The sequence below is a fragment of the Coenobita brevimanus genome, chromosome 60 (assembly GCF_032717465.1).
Source record: "Coenobita brevimanus isolate Jiangsu-jjx chromosome 60, ASM3271746v2, whole genome shotgun sequence".
NCBI classification, from domain to species: domain Eukaryota; kingdom Metazoa; phylum Arthropoda; class Malacostraca; order Decapoda; family Coenobitidae; genus Coenobita; species Coenobita brevimanus.
In genome coordinates, this window is record NC_137013.1 from 32,397,483 (window position 1) to 32,419,414 (window position 21,932).

At 43.7% G+C, this 21,932-nt stretch overlaps 1 protein-coding gene across 1 annotated transcript in view; it reads left to right on the forward strand.

Moving 5' to 3' along the window:
• The first annotated feature begins 7,222 nt into the window (after positions 1-7,222).
• Piezo (piezo type mechanosensitive ion channel component) overlaps positions 7,223-21,932 on the forward strand; it is a 1,050,432-nt gene continuing 1,035,722 nt past the window's right edge. Inside the window, exon 1 of the mRNA XM_080275143.1 lies at positions 7,223-7,289. Within this exon, the coding sequence (XP_080131269.1) occupies positions 7,223-7,289 (67 nt within the window). The remainder of the gene's footprint in view (positions 7,290-21,932) is intronic.

Here is a 21,932-nt window from a genome sequence, read left to right on the forward strand (position 1 = left end):
GCACAATACATGCTTTCACCCACATATAATCAAGCACAGTCACAGCTACCTCACCCTCACACAGCTTAATGTACCCACACACCATTTACATTAACGTCTTCAGCACGATGTCTTTTCTCTTCATTCTGGCAAGCAAACTGATAATGTGATGTGGCTTATGGGAGATCTATTGTAGCTACCGAAGGAGTTACTGAAGGCTGTCTGTAACACCTGCACTTCAAAAAATTATCTCCCATAAGCTGACAAAAATCGTCTGATGATAGCAAGATTAAAAACAGAGACCATTTAGCGAAAGAGTTGTATTCAAACCCTTACGAAGCCCGGGACTAAAACCAAAACCAAGAATACGGTTTACATTTATGCCTTTCGACTGTATGAAGGCAAAATATATATATATATATATATATATATATATATATATATATATATATATATATATATATATATATATATATATATATATATATATATATATATATATTTGCCAGTCTTCCCCACAAGCATAACACACTTGTCGCCATTACACCTAGGTTTCCAACTGTACTGCTGAGTGAACAGAGACATGGGAGAAACAAACTATGCCCAACAGTCTAACTGGCCTCAAAATCGAAGTCGGGTTCTTTCAGTTGCGAGCTAGACGGGCTAACCAATGCGCTACTGGCTTCCCCATCTATCCAACACAATATCCCCGTGTAATAACATACATACGTATTCATCGGTTCCCCTAATAATCCACTGCATCTGTTTCACACCATACGCATGCTTGTCACTTTCCTCCCTAGGACATCACATCAAAAAGGGGTGTTGTCGCCGCACGCTTTGTTGAGAGGTAGTATGCATTTTACAGTGGTTAAAACGAATGACTCACATGGTTTAAGATGTTTTGCCTAGATCGTTGAGTATTAATTGAAGGTTACATTTATTGTTGATGGCGCAAGGTGGTGAAGATAGACACATGGTGAGGGGAGTTCTTGGTGTGAGATAAGGGGTTCAGTCTCCGCACGTGTTGGTCATCTTTCATGATGGGAGTACTTACACAACAGAAAGGGCAGGAAGAGAGGTCAGTCTGGAGAATGAGTTTGGAGAGTTAACACACACAGTCCGTAAGCTGCGGCTGTGAGTGTGCCACAACCGTGGGTAACAGTAACGTCAGTAGTCACACGCTATGCCCCCTCGACATAGACCGTCACCACGTACAGTAAGTTATGGCATCACGTGTGGTTGCACTAAGTGTTTAAGGATTGATGTAACTGTGGCATACATATGTGTGTATGTATGTATACAGTATATACCAGTAATTATGACGGATATGATTGACCAGTGTGCATAAATGCGAAAGATAAGAAGTTCATGCTGTGTGTTAAACGCTAGGCAGGATGGATGTAGAGTCTCTCTCTGTTGTTCCAGGCTTGACAAATATTGCAATGAGTCCAACTGGCGATTACAGTCAAACATTGAAAGTACCGGTATACAGTATAAAGTCTTAAGGACTTTATACTGCCGTGTTAGTAAGTGAAGGAGAAAGACGTTACTAAGCAATCCAGTTGACAGTTTAATTTCTATACTTGATATACTTAATGCTTCTGTAATCACTGGTAACATTTTATTGGTGATGTATTAGCTTCAGTTCGCGTAGTTATCATATAATGACAGCAGCGTATCTTTGGCATGTGTTATATGGAGTGTGTCAAGTGAAGTGTGTGTCAGGTGTGTGGAGTAGAAGGGGCAGGTGTGTGTCCACTTGTGTAGTCAGAGGGGAAAAGGGTAGCGATAATGACCCCCTCAGCCTGTGCCACTGTCATGTCTCCCCTTGGACGTGTCTCAATATAGCTTTCACCCATGTGTCCTAAGATCATAACATATCGAGTGGTGGATCGGTGGGGTCTCTTCAGAACAGTTTAATACACTACGCATATGATGTACCGAAATATCAAGAAGTAACGTAAGCACAGTTTTCTATAACTGACAACATAATTGGTAACAAAATATCGCATAGAGGGAACTGAACCCCTTTGTATATTACTGCTGAATTAATTTTTATTCCAATCAATTTCCGATTAATTTTGTTGTCATTGAATGGAGTCCTCTAATATTATTTCCGATTTATTTTCTATTCCAGTATATTCCAAAAACTATTTTGCTGACATAAATCTGAGTCCCTCTGTTATACTATGTTGTAGCTTTATCGTAAGTGCTTATGCCATTACTGTGTACAATTACACGATGCTCATAGTGAAGATACGCCACTGCGGTGTACATTTCATCTGCTCCATCTTTTGCTGATAATATACCAGGATCTTTCTCCTTTGAAGTGTATAAGGGCTGACAGGCCTGTTCATTACTCCTTACATGGTCAGGAAAACTCTAGTATTCCATTCTTGGTAACACCGGGTTATATTAGTCAGCTAAGAGGGAGTCCTAGGAATTAACCATACGTTTGATCGGCTGTTTCAGTGTCGTATTGGTAGTGCTTTTGGATATTTCATAACACCTCTTCCATAGCGATTTAATTTGCCCATTGCACCTGAGTATCCCATAGTATATTGTTAATGCTAACTATTCGGACACTGAAACTATACGCATAACTTACAAAAGAATGTCTAGGTGTAATATGCAAAATTTTTCACCAAAGAATGGTGTTGGGGAATTTGTGGCAGCTAGAATACGAGCCTCAACCCTCTCCACTACTGTCACTGCCCCACCCTGACGTCTTTTGCCCATTTATCCTTCTCCTAAGTCAAGTGGTGCAGGAGGATGCACCGGTAACATGAGCCCTTCTTAGCTCCTTCAGCCCGTCGACCTCGTTACCTCCACCAGCGAAGTTGGAGAGGTTATATATTCACCTATGTTTGTCTGTCTGTCTGTTTGTCCAGACGATATCTCCAAAAGTTCTGAATTAATTTCGGTGAAATTTTGTGGAAGGGTGGGTCATGGGCCAAGGAAGAAGTTACTAAATTTTGGGATGGATCCAGATCCTTCTTAATGGCAGTGGCATTGGCGGAGGTATGCGGTCTGAGTGCTTTCTAGTATTTCACTGTTTTTGCGACATCCAGGCGATATAATGTAGAGTAGGAGAGCACCTTAGCACTGTTATTCAAGACTATTAAAAACCCCTCCGGTTCTCAGTGTTCGTATTGAATAAGAGTTATATGGAGGCTGCAATATTAATTTGAAAAATACGTCAACGCAGTGAAGGAGTTGAAGTGCATACCACCGCGACGCGTGTTGAAAGCCACACGCCGGTCGGAAAGGCGGCAGTTAGTTTTCCTTATAAGCACTCATTTGGGGTCGGTTTTGATAGACAGTTTGAAGCAGTGTATAGCGAATAACAGGTACAGTCACCCACAAAAGTCGTGTCCTTTTTTCGAATCCCTTAAATGTTCGAGCAGGTTTGTCGAAGCTGCAGGGAGACTCACGCGTATATCTGGGAACAGTGCCAGTGGGAGTTGTGGGTATTGGGGAAGGAGGGGGTGGTGCGGTAGTGGGAGAATTGTTTGCTGAAGTCATGTCAGTGTGTAGCTTTACCTGCTTTTGGAGATGGATAGTGAAAACTATAATATATTACCACATGCTAAAACAGACATGCGGCTTCTAAAAAAAAAATCGAGTTGAGCTGCGACATGGAGGTTCCTCCTGCCCTATCCGCACACTCCCTGTCCACCATAATACTGCCTTGATTCCCACCCACTGACTCCTTTTTCTTGGGCAGCTACATAGCACACAGTCGACAAAACATTACAACATTACAACCAAACAAAGAAAACATTGCCTTATCGGTTCACATGTCTTTAATATGAGACGATGTAGCAGAACTTTATTTTGTGGCGACATCTGAAACCTTTACAGTAGTAAGGTAAATGTCAAGCCACTTATCAACCAGAAACACTGGAGGTTGGTGATGGTGGGGAGCCTAAACTCGGTTATAGACCACAGCTGTGACATAGCGTGAAAAAGCATGGTCAAGTAAGGTGTAAGCACCACTGTTATTGTCAGGCAAGGTCTCGAAGAAAGGGAGCCATGATTGTCAGTTATATTATCGATTCATTTCATATGATTAGCGTGGCACAAAAATGCAGTCATAATCAAGCTTTCAGTGTTTTACATACTGATTAGTAGGAAGTAATGTCTTGTGGGCATATATTTAATAATATCCCCAATACACTGCTTATGGAAACTAACCACCCATAGATATGTTGTTTCCCAGTTTGTGCCGAGACAAAACTTAGACGTAAAATTTTGACAGTATGTCCAAAATGCGTTAGTCCTGTATTCACAGCGTTTAATTTTTCTTAGTGGTCAGTATTCACCCACTGATCAGTATGTTTACTAATCTTCCCCCAGTAATTTTAGTCAAAAAGGAATAAATAAACAGTCTGTAATCGTGCAGTTTACTTCAGTTTACGATTATACTATACTGTTATTGTTCACAGTCAAATTATTACACCTACAGCACGGACATGTCTGTCATAATACAGTCCTTGGTGTTTTTTTTTTTTATATACCAAAAATATACCGGGTCTATAACCGAGTTTAGGCTCCCCACCATCACCAACCTCCAGTGTTTCTGGTTGATAAGTGGCTTGACACTTACCTTACTACTGTAAAGGTTTCAGATGTCGCCACAAAATAAAGTTCTGCTACATCGTCTCATTAAAGACATGTGAACCGATAAGGCAATGTTTTCTTTGTCTGGTTGTAATGTTTAGTCGGCTGTGTGCTACACAGCTGCCCAAGGATAAGGAGTCAGTGGGTGGGAATCAAGGCAGTATTATGGTGGACAGGGAGTGTGCGAAGAGGGCAGAAAGAACCTCCCTGTCGCAGCTCAACTCGATTTATTAGAAGCTGCATTTTTTATTTTTTTTTCCGCATATGGTAATATATTGTATATAGATTTTATTATTCATTGCCATCTCCATTGTTTGTATAGAGCAAGAAAAGCTACACAATAACTTGACGACTGCAACATACAACTCGCCCACTACCACACCACCCCCTCCTTCCCCAATACCCACAACCCCCACTGACACTGTTCTCAGATACGCATGAGTCTCCCTGCAGCCTCGACAAACCTGTTCGAACATTTTCGGGGTTCGAGAAAAGGATATGACTTTTGTGGGTGACTGTACAGTTTTTTTTTTTTTTTTTTTATGTGCATGTGCCGTTGTTCTCCAGTCTGTAGCCGATATAGTTCTAGAACAATTCTTTGGTAAAAGCTGTCTTTAATACCTGTATAGCCTAAGCACCAGGTAAAGGAACCTTCTACCATCCCTTTGCACTGAGGACCTGAAATTCAGAGACCAAATCAGATTTAGCCAGTTGTAAGCAGTTATAATCTGTGAGTTGTCATACACAAGTGACTGGGTCGTATTATTAAAACTGGGAGGGCAAAGGTTTATGGAAGCTCCCAAGTTTTGAAGTTTATTATGGAAGTGTTAGGAGTATTAAAGTATGGTTAGTTAGCATGCCACGTTACAGATTTTATCCATCAGCGGGATGTAGAAGTCAAATACACTTTGCTTTCATCATGGTTTTTACAAATGACAAAGATATTGGGAATTTACCTCCACCTTGGCGTATGCTACTCAGTGTTCCTGGACTTTTCTCCTTTTGTAACATTTCAGGTTCCTCCTCGAAGGCGGGAGAGTTCATGATGATCCTGTATAAGCACCTAGAACAACCTTAGGCTTAAGCTATCCCTGATTTAACTTGAGCAGTGCAAAAGTATGCTGACGACTTCCCTTTTTCTTCTCCTGACAGGGCTGGTCGGCGCGGCGCCACCACCACCAGTGTGTGGTGTGAAGGTGGCAGGGAGCACCTCACACCCTGCCCTACACAGCCTCCAGTAGCTGAGACTACACGCTCTACCTCCAACTATAGTTCACCTTTCGCTTTAACATACACATCTAACTATATCTTTTAATACACACTTTGTTTTGAATATTGGTCCAGCCCAATCTACACACCCTGCTGCAACTAAAATACATATTTTGCTCTCACATACCGATTCATTTCAAACACACATCCTGCCACATCTGTTAATACACCCATTGCTTTCACTTATTGTTCGAGTCCAAACTATATACTACCGCAATTATTGATATACCTGTTGTTCACACATACTGGCCCAGACCAATACATACATTGCAACAGATTTTAATACACCTGTTGCTACCACGGCCCACACTGTCGCCTTTAGACACAGACTATCCACACCTATCAATACAAACTTTCACCTACTGTGGATAGATATTTCAGCTGCTGCGATAAACTTAGAACTACATATACTACGTTAGTCACATCCTTGCTATAAACTTAGGACTACATAGCCTAAACTAGTTTGTCATTTCTCCGCGTTGTAGAGGTATTTAAGCAGTTCTTTCAGTAAACTTTGAACTGCAACAATATTTATTAGTCTGTCGCTTCCTCATACTGTACATAGATATACCAGCTGTTCTTACGATTGCCTTTGAACCTTTACAAGTAATACAGTTGCCACTCGCTTAACATTTGTGGCACTAATTCTTCCCATACTATATTGACCTTTATGTATATATATTTGACAACACTTAACCGATTAACCATCTTAGCCTCCATCACAGTGTTCTGCTTAATAGGTACATAATAGCTACTAATATTAAGCTGTTTTCGACAGCACTCTTAACTTATCCGCTACAGCTACTTAGTTTGTCACCATTCTTATATCAGATACTCGTCCCGTGTCACAACGGTCTGTTCGACCACAACCACAACAAGCACTGCCCTTCCTTTGTTGCTGCAGCCACACCTGTTACAACCACAAATCCCCTGTTACAACTGCCACCAAACTTCTACGTCTCTCAGTAGTTGCTCCTGTGGCAACATAAGCTCTTGACTGGTCTCCACATCTCTACCACAACAACAACCAACTCCCAGTTTTAAAAAACTAACCTCGGCAAACCCTTGAACGGTAACTTCCACGACCACATCACCTGTTCCCGATTACAAAACCACTAACCACCACAACCATATTACCATAATCACTACCACAACAAACACTAACTCTCTACTACAGAACGAACACCAGCACATCGCTTAATTCACTTCCTCCACCACAACCCTAGAAGCATTACGTCCACCACCAGAACCGTAGATCACCAACCATCAGCAAGACCTTTGGAGTACTGCCACCAACCCATTACCACCACCACCATTCGAGGACGACGAGTACACCCCCACCATCACCATGGCGGCTCACCAAATGGTGGCCACCCTCATCTTCCGCCTCCTGCTGCCCCTCGTCTTGGGGATATGTGAGTACCACCCGTTTAATAAGTGTTGATTATCTAAGGCCTGTTTACACTGAGGTCGGAATCAGACATTCTAAGGCGTTGCCCTATCGTGTGGTTTTTCAGTTTCAGTTTTATTTCCCAGTTGAAACAATCGGACAGTATGCGTCAGAATGTCAGATTCCATCATTAATGTGGGAAGGCCCTTAGCTGTAGTATTGCTTCAGTATTTAACGATAGCGGATTGGGGAGAAGGGATACCCTACTAACCATACATTCCGTGCATGTCATTAAAACATAAAAATACAGGATTTGGTGTCTGGAAACCTTCCCCAATGGCACTGAAGAAAGCCAGCTCTTATATTTTCGAGCAGCTGCTTGCCGTTTACGGCACAGAGCTTTGTACAATTGGCGCCACTCCCGCGTGACCTACCCATCGTAGCACTACGAATGATGTCTCGGTTTGGAGTGCAAATCCATAATCCCATGTGAGCCAGATTAGTTACCCACTGTCGAACAGAAGAGAAAGGAAGATGGAAAAAAAAAAAAATTACAGTAATACCCGTCGATTGCTGAGACATCATTTGCAGCGCTGGATACATCACATGAGAATGCAGTCAGCTCAACCTGAGTAATATCTCCAAAGAGATTAAAGAACATTACTGTGGGTCTCACCCCCCCCCCCCGCCACCTCTTCTTAGTATGGGCTATTAGACGAGGATGATGATGATAAACAGAGTATTGAGAATGTCAGTAAACAGTATTTGCATCGCGCACGCACACACACACACACACACACACACACACACACACACACACACACACACACACACACACACACACACACACACACACACACACACACACACACACACACACACACACACACACACACACACACACACTTACTCACTCACTCACTCACGCAGAGCAATGCGGCTAAGCTATATATGGAAATTGTATAATCTAGTGTGTGTGTGTGTGTGTCACAAGTTTATTATAGATCTGCAGACCTGGAAGAACTTCCCACACCTGTTATAATTTTATCCATCTAATTTACAGACTTGTCTTGTTCCGTGTGTGTGTGTGTGTGTGTGTGTGTGTGTGTGTGTGTGTGTGTGTGTGTTTGAAGAGGTAAGGGTTAACGAGGTAAATATTATAACTAGTGATTACGGTAATTACTCACTTGGGGACTGTAATTTTTATGACTTGTGTAGGGGCTTCTTTAATTATACCTATATTTGGATACCCAAGTTGTTGTTTTCCTGTGTGTGTGTGTGTGTGTGTGTGTGTGTGTGTGTGTGTGTGTGTGAAGAGAAAGACTGGGAAGCAGAAGGAGAGCCAACATGAAGAAATATCAAAGAAAAAAGTTCATATTTTTCTAGTTTAACGCTATTGTCCAGTGCGGGATCCTATGAAGGCCGGTATCAACAAAGGCACATAAACATCCATCATCGTTTCATGCATACACATGCATCACTACCACAGCAAATCTGTTAACGGCCTTCTGCATCACTTCATCCACACCATGCACACGTAAAACTTTACCTAATCACTCCCTCTTCGTTCCTTCATGTACTTTTTCCAAATCCATAAATGCCTTACATTCCTCACATGATTTTTCTATAATTTCTTACTGTAAATCATTGATACCGCACATTCCATACTGCTGCTGGTAGTAATAGCCATCCAACCTACGCTTGCATATTAAGCTTCTCTCCAGAACCATCGTTCGTGATGCTGCCTGTACCTGCAGGCACCTCGACTAGAGATCTTTTAGCTTGGCCCAGATTTTCGTCCTTAGCAGCTTATTTCTCGTTGCTCAGTGACAGAAAGATACAAGACCGCACTCCAGGTCCACGTCTTTTTCATAGCACTTCTTCATGACTAGCGTCATATTCTAGCAGTAATCAGCGGTCAAGATGTAGGGGTGGTAATTTTTCGGCTAAGTTAGTGTTAGAAGTGTATAGTTGACACCAGTCTTTTCTCCCGGCTTCTGTTGATCCTGTCAGTTGACATGGCATGGGGTTCTCAGTATTATCACCAGCCATTCTCGCTATTGTCGGCGGTTTGTCTTTAAACAGCTCAGCCGGTCAACACTGTGCCGGAGGTAAATTTATAATTCGTTTTAAGCACAAGTCTGCGGTCCTTGTACTTCATTTAGCACGAAATATTTGGTTCATGGTTCTGAAGGTGTGGAAAATATTTTACCACATATCATAGGTTTGATATGTCTTTTCAATAAAATGGATCGTGTGATGTCATGAAAAATAATGTAAAGTTGACCTGATTGCAACGGGGACGTACACCATAAGCTATTGTAAGCATATATACTGTACAAAGGTATCATTAGGGTTCAGAAACTTTATTCGTATTGTGATTAGTCAGAGGAAAATGATCTTCGTTTTGTGAAGCTATTTGAGTACAGCATCCATTATGGATTACCTGCACGGAGTCGTTAAATAAGACAGGACAGGCGTGGTGACAGTAGATGATGTGTAAAACCGTGGTCCCGACAGGCACTACTGTATATGAGACATGCTGGGGCAGACAGACCCCGAGCACGGCCAGGGAGGGGAGGAGACCGGCACGAAGGAAGGGTTGGGGTGTCTTTGTAATCGGCTCTTGTCCCCATAACCTGCATTTTCACTAATGCTGACTCAGTAAACATAAGATTCTTTGTCCATTCCTTATTTCAGTAGACATATCACGCACATAATGTGTGCATTTATACCTAAACGAAAAGTTAACTCACAAATTTGTGTGTGTGTGTGTGTGTGTGTGTGTGTGTGTGTGTGTGTGTGTGTGTGTGTGTGTGTGTGTGTGTGTGTGTGTGTGTGTGTGAAATTTCCTAACGGGTTAAGTAATTAGTGTTATTGTAAGGCTGCAGGTGCAAAAGGGAGGGGTGGGGTGGGGGTGGGGTGAGTGTGAGTGAGGCGGTGTGTTATGCAGATTAATGTTAGCAGGTGATCGCATTAGTCCGGCCTGCCCCACCCCTCTCCTCACTTTCCTTAACACACCCATTTCCAGTCCTAACCACGCCCCATCACTACTGTAACTTACCTCTTGCCTTCCACCCTCACCCTAAGCTTCACACTGTCTCAGCAATTAATGTCATCACATTCACTGTCACATCCATACTTAGAGCCACACCCACCACCACACCCACTCCATCCCCACCACACCCATCACCTCATCTACTAGCACACTTACTGTATAGCAACAACCAGCACTACATCTTCTACAATTATATCATTTTCGAACAGTTTTGCCACACTCAAACTGCAACACCCTCATACCCAGACACAGTGCCACAAAAACATACTGTCATACCCGCACAGAGTGTCACACGCAGCAAATTGCTTTGCCCGCAGTCTCACACACACACACACACACACACACACACACACACACACACACACACACACACACACACACACACACACACACACACACACACACACACACACACACACACACACACACACACACACTGTACCACATCTACAGTCACTTTTACACACACTGCCACACCCATACACACTACCACACCCGCACACACTGCCACACTACACCTACTCTGTCACACCCACTATACCACCCACACCACGCCTACTACACCACCCACACCACACCCATTTCCCCCCTGCTAACCTTGATAACACTTCCCCTGTTACCTATCTTCCTTCCTTCCCTCCCACCCCGTGCCACTCCCTCCTCTCACCCACGTCCTAATTCTCCATGAGCTCACTTCTTCTTTCACTCATCCTTTTCCCTTTCTTTTTTGTCTTTGTTTTGTAGGTCATTCTGTACCTTTATGATTCTTGTCTTTTTCCAACCATTGTCCTCTCTGTCTGTCTCTCTCTCTCTCTCTCTCTCTCTCTCTCTTTTATACGAGTAGTCCTCATCTTCTATATATATATTAGTCCCACTCTGCCCATCCACCCACTTCTTTCTTCCTGCCCCACCCAGTTTTGGCACCCCTACCTTTTTGACTTACACCTTACCCACAACACCCATCTTCACAAGGCATACTTCCCCTGGCATGCCCCAAAACCCATCAGTATCCCAGTCCATCCCACACCTGTCTGACCTGGCTGGACCGGGATGAATGTGGCGTGACTTGACTACTGATGAATGGGTCTAATTGCTCGTAAATCCATCTGAATTGCTCGGATCGGGGTGAACTGGATGTGTAATGCCTTTCATCCCTCTGACTTTCCTTCTTTCCTTCTAATCTTTTCTTTCTTTCTTTGCCTGTAATTTTCCTTCCATCTTTCCTTCTAGTTTTCATTTGTTTCAAGTTTTAATTCTTTCATGCCTATTTGTTTTCATTGTTTTCCTTCAAATTTTCATTCTCCTAATTGTCATTATTTTCGTTCTTCCATTTTTCGTTCTTTTTCTTCCCCTCTTCCTTACTTCTGGTATTCCAGTTTTCTCTTCAACTTTTGCCTTGGGTTCGTGACTCTTTCTCTTAGGTCAGCCATCCATCCTTCTCTCTTTGCGTTTTGTTTTCTTCCTATTTCTCCCTCTCTTCGTGCTGTCTTTCTTTCGTCTTCCATTTATTTCCTCAGTTATCTTGCATTTTCTGCTGCCTTCACCCCTCATACTGTTTTCGTATCTCTCAACATTTGGGCTTCCATTCTGTTTGCATCATCGTCTCTTCTTTGTCCCTTGTTCATCGATATATTTGGCATTCTTTCGCATTTCCTTCGTCGGCTTCATGCATTCTCCATCGTCAGTTTATTGCATTACGAGTATATATAAATTTATTTTCCCTTATTCCTGCATTTCTTTACCCATCCATTCTTTCGCCCTTGCCTCCTTCTTCGCATAATTTTCTTGTCCTACTTCTTTCCTTACCTCTTCTTTTCATTTATCCTTTGTCCTTGTATCGAGGTCATCGCCTTTCTCCTTCATTCACTCTTTCCTCTTGCTGTTTTGTATTTTAACATTCATTCTTTTCATTTTTTCCCATTCGTCCTTCTCCGTCCCTCCGTTTGCGTTCCATTTCCCCTCCCATCCAGTCCTCCGTCCTACACCCCATGGTTTTCCCTTCTCCCGACTGTATTTATCTGACCCATCCCAGCTTTCTTCAGTTAACATAATTAACCTTTTATCCTCACATCCTCCGAAATTGAACAAATACCCGATGCTGTTATTTTTTTGTTTTTGTTTATTTCTGTTTGTCGGTATCCACTTTAATTTTGTTGCTTACCGTAACCGTATTTTTTTCCTTGCTGTCCTTTCTTCATCATTCATAGTTTTTTAATCCCTCTCCATCCTCTTTTTTATACTTGCTATTCTTCCTTCCATCCGTCCTTCTACAGCCCATCATTTGCTTTCTTCCTCCTGTCTGTATTTAAATCTTCCCAACATCATTCTTTTATATTGTAATAAATTCTTTATCCTCTCATCCTCTTAAATTGTAGATTTTTTTTTTTCTCCCGTGAAGGGCGGGGGGATTTGTCAGTCTTTAGTTTATCTTGGCTATTACTTTCTTAGCATACTTTTTCTGGTTTATTTTTCATGTGTATTTGTCCCCGTAATTTTTCCGTTTGGTTTCTCATTTGATACGTTACTGAATTTAGTGTGTTATCTAAGAGCTGAGGTGGGTCTTTTAGCAAGCTCTCTGAATAGTTGTTCGACGTTTGTTTCTGTCGTACTATCTTGTTCATTTATCTCTGATTCTTATTCTCCCCTACTGCTCTTGACTTCTTTTCCTCAAAGTCTCGCTTTCTTCAGCTTCTTTGTCCAGCCCTTCCTCTTCCTTCAGCTCTTCTTTTGCATTATCCAGTCCTTTGTCTTCTTGCGTCATTTGTCAGTCTCTTCCTCCTGCAAGTCACTTCCCCTCAGCATTTTGTACCCCTTTGAATTTCTTCAATCTCTTGCGAATCCCCTCCTTTCTCCTCTTTCCCTTCTTTCTCTGTTGCTCTTTTGTTTTGTATGTATTTGAACAGTTTCTTTGTTTCATGGCTTAAATAGTGTTGTCTTTTATTTTATTCCTGTTTTTTCAATTATTCCAACTAATACCAGGTGACTTTATTCAACTGAAAGTGGATCCATAGAACCTAGGAGTTAATAAATGCTGCTATTTAATGCAGAGTTGATTTGAGCAAAGGTACACACAGTCTTAGTTAACATTAAGAACACAGTTAGGGCAGACGATTTTATTCAGCTCAGAGGAAAAAAAATGATGCTATCTATTTCAGAGGGTGGATTAAACAGAGTTATGCAAAATCTTGGTGAATACAGAGAACACAGTTACATCTGATGGCCAGCTGCCGGAACTTGCGGACCTTCAAGAACAGTCCCTAATAAAATAAGTCTATAAAGTAACAAAAGAAGATTAGGGAACGAATTTAACACCCTTCCTCCTCCTCCCCCTCCTTCTCTTCCATCCCCTTCCTCATCCATTTTCTATTCCTCCTCCTCCTCTTCTTCATCCATTTTCTATTCCTCCTCCTCCTCCTCCTCCTCTTCCCCCTTTTATTACCTCTTCTCTACCTCCCTTAGCTTCTCCTCGCCATCATCTTCCTCCTTCTAATTATTCTCCCATTTTTTTTCTTTCACTCTGCTTTCTTTTTCGTTTTTATTGTATTACCCTGTTTCTTAGCCATCATCAACTCATCTTTCCGTCATGTCCCTTTCTTCCTTATCGGACGATTCCGTTTCATTTTTTCTCTACCCCTAAAGGATGTTTCCTCCAACATTTTCTTCCTCAGCTTCTCTCCATTTCTTCCTCCTCGACCACGTACTTACCTCTCTTCTTTGACTGTACATTCTGCTACTTTTTGTTTCCTCCTCCTCCTCTTCCTCCTCCTCCTCCTCCTCCACATTGTATCTTTCACCCCCTCATCTCCCTCTTTCTTTTTCTCTGGGTAGAGTTCGTGAGAGTATTGACTAATAGTGTGTGGAGGGGAGGAGGGAAAGGGACTGTGCAGAGATAGCAAGTTGGGGGGAGGGGTCTTTCCTCTTTCCTCCTGAGCCACACCCATTTCTCCTCTCCCCCCCCCTCTCTCTCTCTCTCTCTCTCTCTCTCTCTCGTCTTCTCTCCTCTCCTCCCCCCCTCCTCTCTCTCTCTCTCTCTCTCTCTCTCTCTCTCTATCTTGGAGGGGCTCGGGGACAGGTATTGTTTTCACTCGGTTTGTCTGTCGGTTTGTTTGTCTATCTGTCTGTCTGTTAACTTTACACAAAAACTACTGGTGCGATTTTGACTAAAATTGCAAGGATGATGGGATATGACCTTCTAATCCCCTGATTAAATTTCGAGCCAAATTGGGCCAAGGCCTAGGCTGTAGGCCCAAAAAAATGTAAGAAAAAAATAATAGTTTTTCTTCATAACTCCTCTCAAATTCGTCATATTGACATGAAACCAAAACCTAAAGGTGCATCTATCAAATCTGCATCCTATAACATGCCTCAATACATCAGGAGGGTCATCCCCCAGCTAGCTGTTGGAGGGGTCAGTGTCAGGTGGGTCGGGCCAAAAATTTCAGATGGGCATAAAATCATCAGTTTTCACCCGATTTACTCCAAATTTGATAAATGACATGTTTAATTAGATATTCTGTTTTGTTTATACGTCAGCACTAAAATGACTGCCGGGGACGGGTTTGCTGCGCCTTGACATCGCTTCTTCTCTTGTTGATATTTTTATCATCTTTCTTCCTTTCTCCATTTCCTTTTTCCCAGCTTTCCTATCCTTGTCATTAACGGAGAATAGTTACATTAGTTATAAACTATCCTCTAACAAACAAACATTAAAGGGCTAATAGGCCTGTTGCTGTTTGCTTTCCTTTGTACTCCTCTCAATTCCTTTGTACTCCTTCCATAGATTCCTTCTTCATTCTTCGTCCTTTATCTCTTTTTTTTTTTCTTTTGTCGGCCTTCTGTCTTATACCGGCATGTATTTACTTTATTTTGTCTGCCTTCCTTTTTCCTTCTTCCATGTTCCTTAGTCACCCATCTTCACCTTCTCTTATACCTCTTCTCTCTCCTTCCTATCTCACCCCATCCCGTGTCCCCGTTTCTATCCGTCTTGGTCTATCTTATCATCCTCATATTCTTAGGAGATAATAATTTGCGGTCGTTACCTCCTTATCTCATTAATCCACTCCTCTTACCCCCTCCTTCACATCCCCCCTTAGCCCCCTCCTCCTTTCCCCACTCTCTTCTCCTCCTCCCATTTATCCCTTTTCCTCCTTCCCCCCTTTTTCCCCATTTTCTCCTTCCCATCTTTTCCCCCATTTTCTCCTTCCCTTCTCTTTTCCTTTTTTTCTGCTTCCCGTCATTTTTTCCTTTTTCTTCTTTCCCTTTTTCCCCCCATTTCTCCCGCTCTTTTTTCCCGTATTCCACCTTCCAAGTCCTTTCCTTTCTTACCCCCATTCTTCCTACCCTCCTGTTTCCTACTTTCTTCCCATCTATCTTTCTCCTGCCTGTCCCTTTCATGCACAGGTTTGGTTACAGCTTTAGTAGAAGTGGCTTTTCCCAAACATTGTCTCTTTATGGACAAGTACGGCTTCTTACATCTACAACGTACTTCTTATGTATTACTGTATACTTCGTTCTTCCATTTTTTTTTCTCTTCTTTCCCCCTCCCCCTGTTATTTCTGCTCCCCCCCCTTCCTACCCCCCCTTTGCTCCTTCCCCTTCCCTTCACCCCAGCCGTCTCTCCTTCCAACCCCCTCTTCTTCCGTTCTTCCTCATTTCTTCCTTTCTGCCCTCCCGCCTGTCCTAGCTTCCTCCTTCCCCAGTTCCTTCTTTCTACTAGCCTCCTTCATCACCCTTTCCTCATTTCAGCTCCCTCCATCTCCTTCCAGTAGACAAGCAATAGGTCCCAAGCGACGTCATTCGAAAAGATATACGTTTGTCTTGGAGTGGTCGATGCTTCTCGATGCTGGTGTGTGTGTGTGTGTGTGTGTGTGTGTGTGTGTGTGTGTGTGTGTGTGTGTGTGTGTGTGTGTGTGTGTGTCTCAGACCAACAAATTCTAGAAAAATAATCACCCATAGATAGTATTTTCTTAACCGGATTGCTCTTTCCAGCGTTGTCATGGGTTTTCCTAGACGCCCGCTGGTCTGAGTTTAAGAGAGGAACATTAAGGGGGACCGTATCAGAGAAAGCAATAAATGACACGAAGGGACTGTATAGTGCTGTATATACAAAGCAAGTTTAGAGTCAATTCCATCTTTCGAAGTTAGTTTACTATGGAGTATTGCGATTAATATAATTTGGAGCTACTGGAGATTAGGTAAGACGTTTTATGATGTTGCCAAGACAGAAATGAATTGTTAAGCATTGAAAGCAACAAGTTTGTGAAACCATTCTTAGTTAATCCTTTCAGTACGACGATTTTTTCATTTTACTTACGATTTGACCAGAAGAAACCCATTTTGGTGAAGGAGTAGAGTTGAATGCGGATTATCTTTTGAATCAGCTCGAGATGTTCCTAAGATCAGCGAATGTGGAGGTAGTGAACTGGTAAACCCCCTTCCTTCCTTCCTTCCTTCCTTTCATTCTTACATTCATTCATTCATTCTCTTTCTTTTTTCTTTCTTTCTTTCTTTTTCTTTTTCTTTCTTTTTTCCTTTCTTCCTTCCTTGCTTCCTTCCCCTCCTCATGGTGCATTGCGGAGGCGAGACGGGGATAGCGGTGATGGAGGGGAGGGGAGGGGAGGGGTGGCGGTTAGTGCTGGTGGTGATGAAAGGGGAGGGTGGGACGGGGTGGGGGAAAAAAGAGAACATTTAAGTGAAAAAAGTATGGAGAGGGGAAGAGATTGGTGGCGGTGGTGAAAGGGGAGGGAATGGTAGAGGTGGTAGGATTGAAAGAGGGAAGGGAGGAAACAGATTAGTGGAGGTGGGAAGGGGAGGGGAGTGGTGATGGGAGGGGAAAGGGAGGGGAGTGGTGGTGGGAGTGGAAAAGGAGGGCAGTGGTGGTGGGAGGGGAAAAGGAGGGGAGCGCTGGTGGGAGTGGAAAAGGAGGGCAGTTGTGGTGGGAGGGGAAAAGGAGGGCAGTGGTGGTGGGAGGGGAAAGGGAGGGCAGTGGTGGTGGGAGGGGAAAAGGAGGGCAGTGGTGGTGGGAGGGAAAAAGGAGGGGAGCGGTGGTGGGAGAGGAAAAGGAGGGGAGTGGTGGTGGGAGGGGAGGAGAGGAGTGGTGGTGGGAGGGGAAGGGGAGAGTGGTGGTGGGAGGGGAAGGGGAGGGAGTGGTGGTGGGAGGGGAAAGGGAGGGGAGTGGTGGTGGGAGGGGAGTGGTGGTGGGAGGGGAAGGGGAGGGGAGTGATGGTGGGAGGGGAATGGGGGGAGTGGAATGTTGGTGGGAGGGGAGTGGTGATGGGAGGGGAAGGGGAGGGGAGTGGTAATGGGAGGGGAAGGGGGAGGGGAGGGATAGGAGAACGGGGGCAACTTAGTGCTGGTAACGGTGAAAGGGGAAAGGCAAGGGAAGGGGGAGGGGTAGGGTTGTGTTAGGAAGGGAAGAGAAAGAGAACAAATGGGTGGTGATGGTGGAAGGGGCGGGAGAAATGGAGGGGTTAGAGAAAGGGAAGGGGTTAGATCAGTGCTGTTGGTGGGGCGAGGGAGAGGGAGGGCGAGTGGGATTGATTAGTGTTGGGACTGGAGTGGGAGAGGGAATGGAAAGGGGGGCAGGTCGTGGTAAGGAAAAGAGAGAGAGAGGAGGGGGGATGGGAGGGGAGGAGGTCAGTGGAATGGGAGGACATTTCATTGATGGTGGTGAGAGGGGAGGGAGGATTGAGGAAAGTCAGAGAGAGAGAGAGAGAGAGAGGCAGATCCTGAAGTGCAGGGTTTTATGGTGAGGAAAAGACAGTTGGAGAGAGAGAGAGAGAGAGAGAGAGAGAGAGAGAGAGAGAGAGTGGCATTAAATCAGATTAAACTCATGGGGTTCATTACGCACTGAAGTTTAAAAAAGTAATAATAATAATAATAATAAATCGTTTATTGTAGGGAAATCTTCATCCATCCTTTGACTTTGATCCCTCTCTACCGAACAAGATCGTCTGGTTTTAGTCCAAATAAAATTCCTAGATGTTTTGATAACAGTGAAAGGGCTATTTTTGAAGCTAGATCATGGATTTGTCTCAGTTGAACAAAATCATATGGTGTCAGCCTGAAAAAAAATACCCAGTTACGATTAGATTAAAGCATGCAGGTTATATGAGGAAAATACCAGTGTAGTATAGAAACAGCATTTGGTACAAGAAAATGGTAAGATATCCTTTATATCTTGACATTTACCATGTGTATTGCTTTAGTCAATAAGTGAAGCTGCCCTGATTAGAATTAATCAGTTGTTGCCAGTTGTGGTGTTGCCGTTGTGATAATGTGTATTTTAACTCAGCCCAGGAGAGATTTCATATAATGGTAATGAACAACAGCAGCAATCAGATTAGCAATAGTGGTAGTAGTAGTAGTAGTAGTGTAGCGGTGGTGGTGCTGGTGCTGGTGTTAGTGGAGGAGGAGGGGGAAGAGGAGGGAGAAGAGGAGGAGGTAAAGATAATTCTATTTCACTTGCATAATCATATGTTTGTTCATTCATCGCCTATCTGTGTCGTGCCAGCATAACCGCCATAAAAACAGCAGCTGAAGTTCCCCGTGAAGTTGTCAGGTCAGACCACACACGGTACAGTTGCATTCATTCGTATAGATCATATCAGCCATTTGCATACCCAGTCAGAGCAATGAAAATCTCTTACTGTCAGATAAGGTCCAGTCAGTTGTAGTATTGTTTCCTCACATCCAGGCTGGCTGAGTCAGATAAAATCCATTCAGAATTATTCGATACCAGTTAGTCCCATTCAGGTCCAGTAAGGTTTATCCAGTTTTGTTCCATTAAGGTCTTTCACATCTAATCCGACACACAGCAGACCCAGTCCTGTTCACTCAGTACCAGTTAGGTCCCATCAGGACAAACGGGTACGCTGATTCAGGTTCATCAGTATACCACTCCAGATCGAGTCACGCCCATCATAATCGTATTCATTTCGGTCTTTTATGGTCATTCGGTGCTGGGGAAAGTCATCTTCGCGTGGTGGCACTGATATAACTGGACATCGGAGCTGCCTATATACACAAACGTCCCTTAGATCCCTTCCTTACCCCTGAAAAAAAAAAAAAAAAAAATAGTGGACTGCTAGAGAAGTGCATCTTGAATCCTGCAGTCCACCGTGTTCATGTTCAGATGAGCCTAGGGCCACAACAGCAGCAGCAGCAGCAGCAGCAGCAAGTTCACCCAAGGCAGAACGAGCACACCCTGTGCAGTTCGGCGTTGTAGGTGCGGCGATGGCGGTACAAGCAGAGTTATCAACAATTTGATGGGTCGGGGATGTATAAAATGGATCAGGTGGGTGGAGCACGGATGAATGGAATGGACGGGGATGGTGGTGGGGCAGAGTAGACCAATAACCACTGAAGATAAACGTTGTAAGTTTTCAGGTATGGTCATTGTGGTGGTTACTTCAAAATGCTCTTTAAGGAGATATAGTAGAAGAAAGTAAGCATGCGCCGCTGTTGTATACCTTGCGTCACAGAGGGGAGGTATTACTGCGTGGAATTGCTTTGTTTTTTATACAGTGACCTTAGGGGTTCGTGAGTAGTTATATTTTGAATGTTGCTTGTATGTAGTTTGTGTTGTTGCATTTGGTGGTAGTTTGTTCTTAGTTGTATGTGTTAAGTGTTGCTTATATTTCTTCGTTACGCCATGCTTGTGTCTGTGTTGTTTGTTCTGGATGTTGCTTATTTGTTCGTGTTGGATGCATTCCCTAAGTTACTTCTTTCTTCATTCAAACACTTTTCAGCGTAGTGTTATTCCATTATTTCAGCACCAGTTTGCTTCTTGCTTGGCGCTGTTGTTCCTTGGGCCAATACACTCTTTTTTTATTATTATTAATAATTTAGGCCTTTAAAGAGGGATTTAGGGTGTCAGACGTCAAACCATACAAGTACAAATTTTGGTATCCTATGTTCTGAGTGTTCATTAATCATCATGACAGTTTGCACAGAAGTATGCCAAGTGGAGTGCAGGTGTTGAGAGACCATTTTGCTTTTCCTTGAGAAGATTGACAACCCATAATGTTAGGTTTAGTATTTGTGTTGAATGCATGAATGTATTCCTGGCGTCATGTGTACGTTATGCTTGAGGCGCTGTCTATCTGGCACTTAAGGGCACGTGTGTGTGTGTGTGTGTGTGTGTGTGTGTGTGTGTGTGTGTGTGTGTGTGTCTGTGTCTGTGTCTGTGTCTGTGCGTGTGTGCGTGTACGTGTGCGTGTGCATGTGCGTGTGTGTGTGCGCGCGCGCGCCTGGCGCCATGTGTGTCGTGCTTGAGACGTCCGTCTGGCACTTATGGGCACGTACACTCTACCCTCTCCCATTTCTCTGTCCTGTGTCTGTCATTACTTCTCTCCTTCTTCATCTCCTTTCCTTTCCTGTGAGTGGTTTGTGTATCTTAACTCTCCTCACCTCTACTCTCCTCTCCTTCCCTCACCTCTCCACTCCTTTCCTCTCCTTTCCTCTTCTCTCCTGTCCTCTCCTCTCCTCTCCTCTCCTCTCCTCTCCTCTCCTCACCTCACCTCACCTCACCTCTCCTCTCCTCTCCTCTCCTCTCCTCTGACACCAGCTGGCATGTATCCAGTCTCTCTCTCTCTCTCTCTCTCTCTTGAATAAATTAACTTGTCCTTTTCGCTATTTCTTCACGCTCACCCATTTTCCCATTGATATAAACTAGTAGACGCTCCTTAATCATTTTCAGGTTGGGTAGCTAAAAACAACACACAAACACGCACGCACACGTACGTGCGTGCGTGCGCGCGTGCTACTCTTCTCCAGTCTCGCTCCCCACATTTTTTCAGCTCCTCTTTCAGCCACCCATCTCCACATTCCACACCTCGCTCGTCGTCCTTACTTTACTGCACCATCCCTCTGTCCTCATGCTTGTCGGTTCCCCCCACTCTAACATTGCCTCTGTTTTTCTTTTCACCTACTACCTAAGCATCCCTATTTCCCTCCCTCCCTCTCTCCTTTCCGGGAACTTTCTTATCGCACCTCTTTCCCTTCCTCCCTCTCTCTAGTCCACGCCTTTTTCTTTCCCTCCCTCCCTGTCTCTCCACCTACTCTCACGCCACATATATTTGCCTCCATCACTCTTCACTCAATCCCATACCACACTCATTTCCCCTTTTTCCATACCTGCTGGCACACCACATTTCATTTTCCTCCACCTTTCTCTCCACCCCCTTGCACACCACACTTAGTTCCCTGTATCTCTGTCCACTCACACCCACACAACACATACATCCCACTTTCTCCCATTTCATCCACTAAAATACCACACCAACATTCCGAACTTTTTCTCCTTAGTTCTATTCCTCTCACTCTTTTTTCTCTCTCTCTCACCTCTCCTACTTCTTTCCTTCCTTAATTCCTTCCCACTTTTCCCATTTCCCCCCTACTTTTCCTGTTTCCCTCCCTCTTTTCCTGTTTTCCTCCCTCTTCTGTCCCACCCTCTTTTCCCATTACCCACTCTCTTTTCCCATTACCCTCCCTCTTTTCCTGTTTCCCTCCCTCTCTTCCTGTTTCCTCACTCTCTATGTCTCCCCCGTCATCCTATTTTCCTTCCTCGCTTCGCATTTCCCTCCTAAGCCTATTGCCCTCCATATCTCT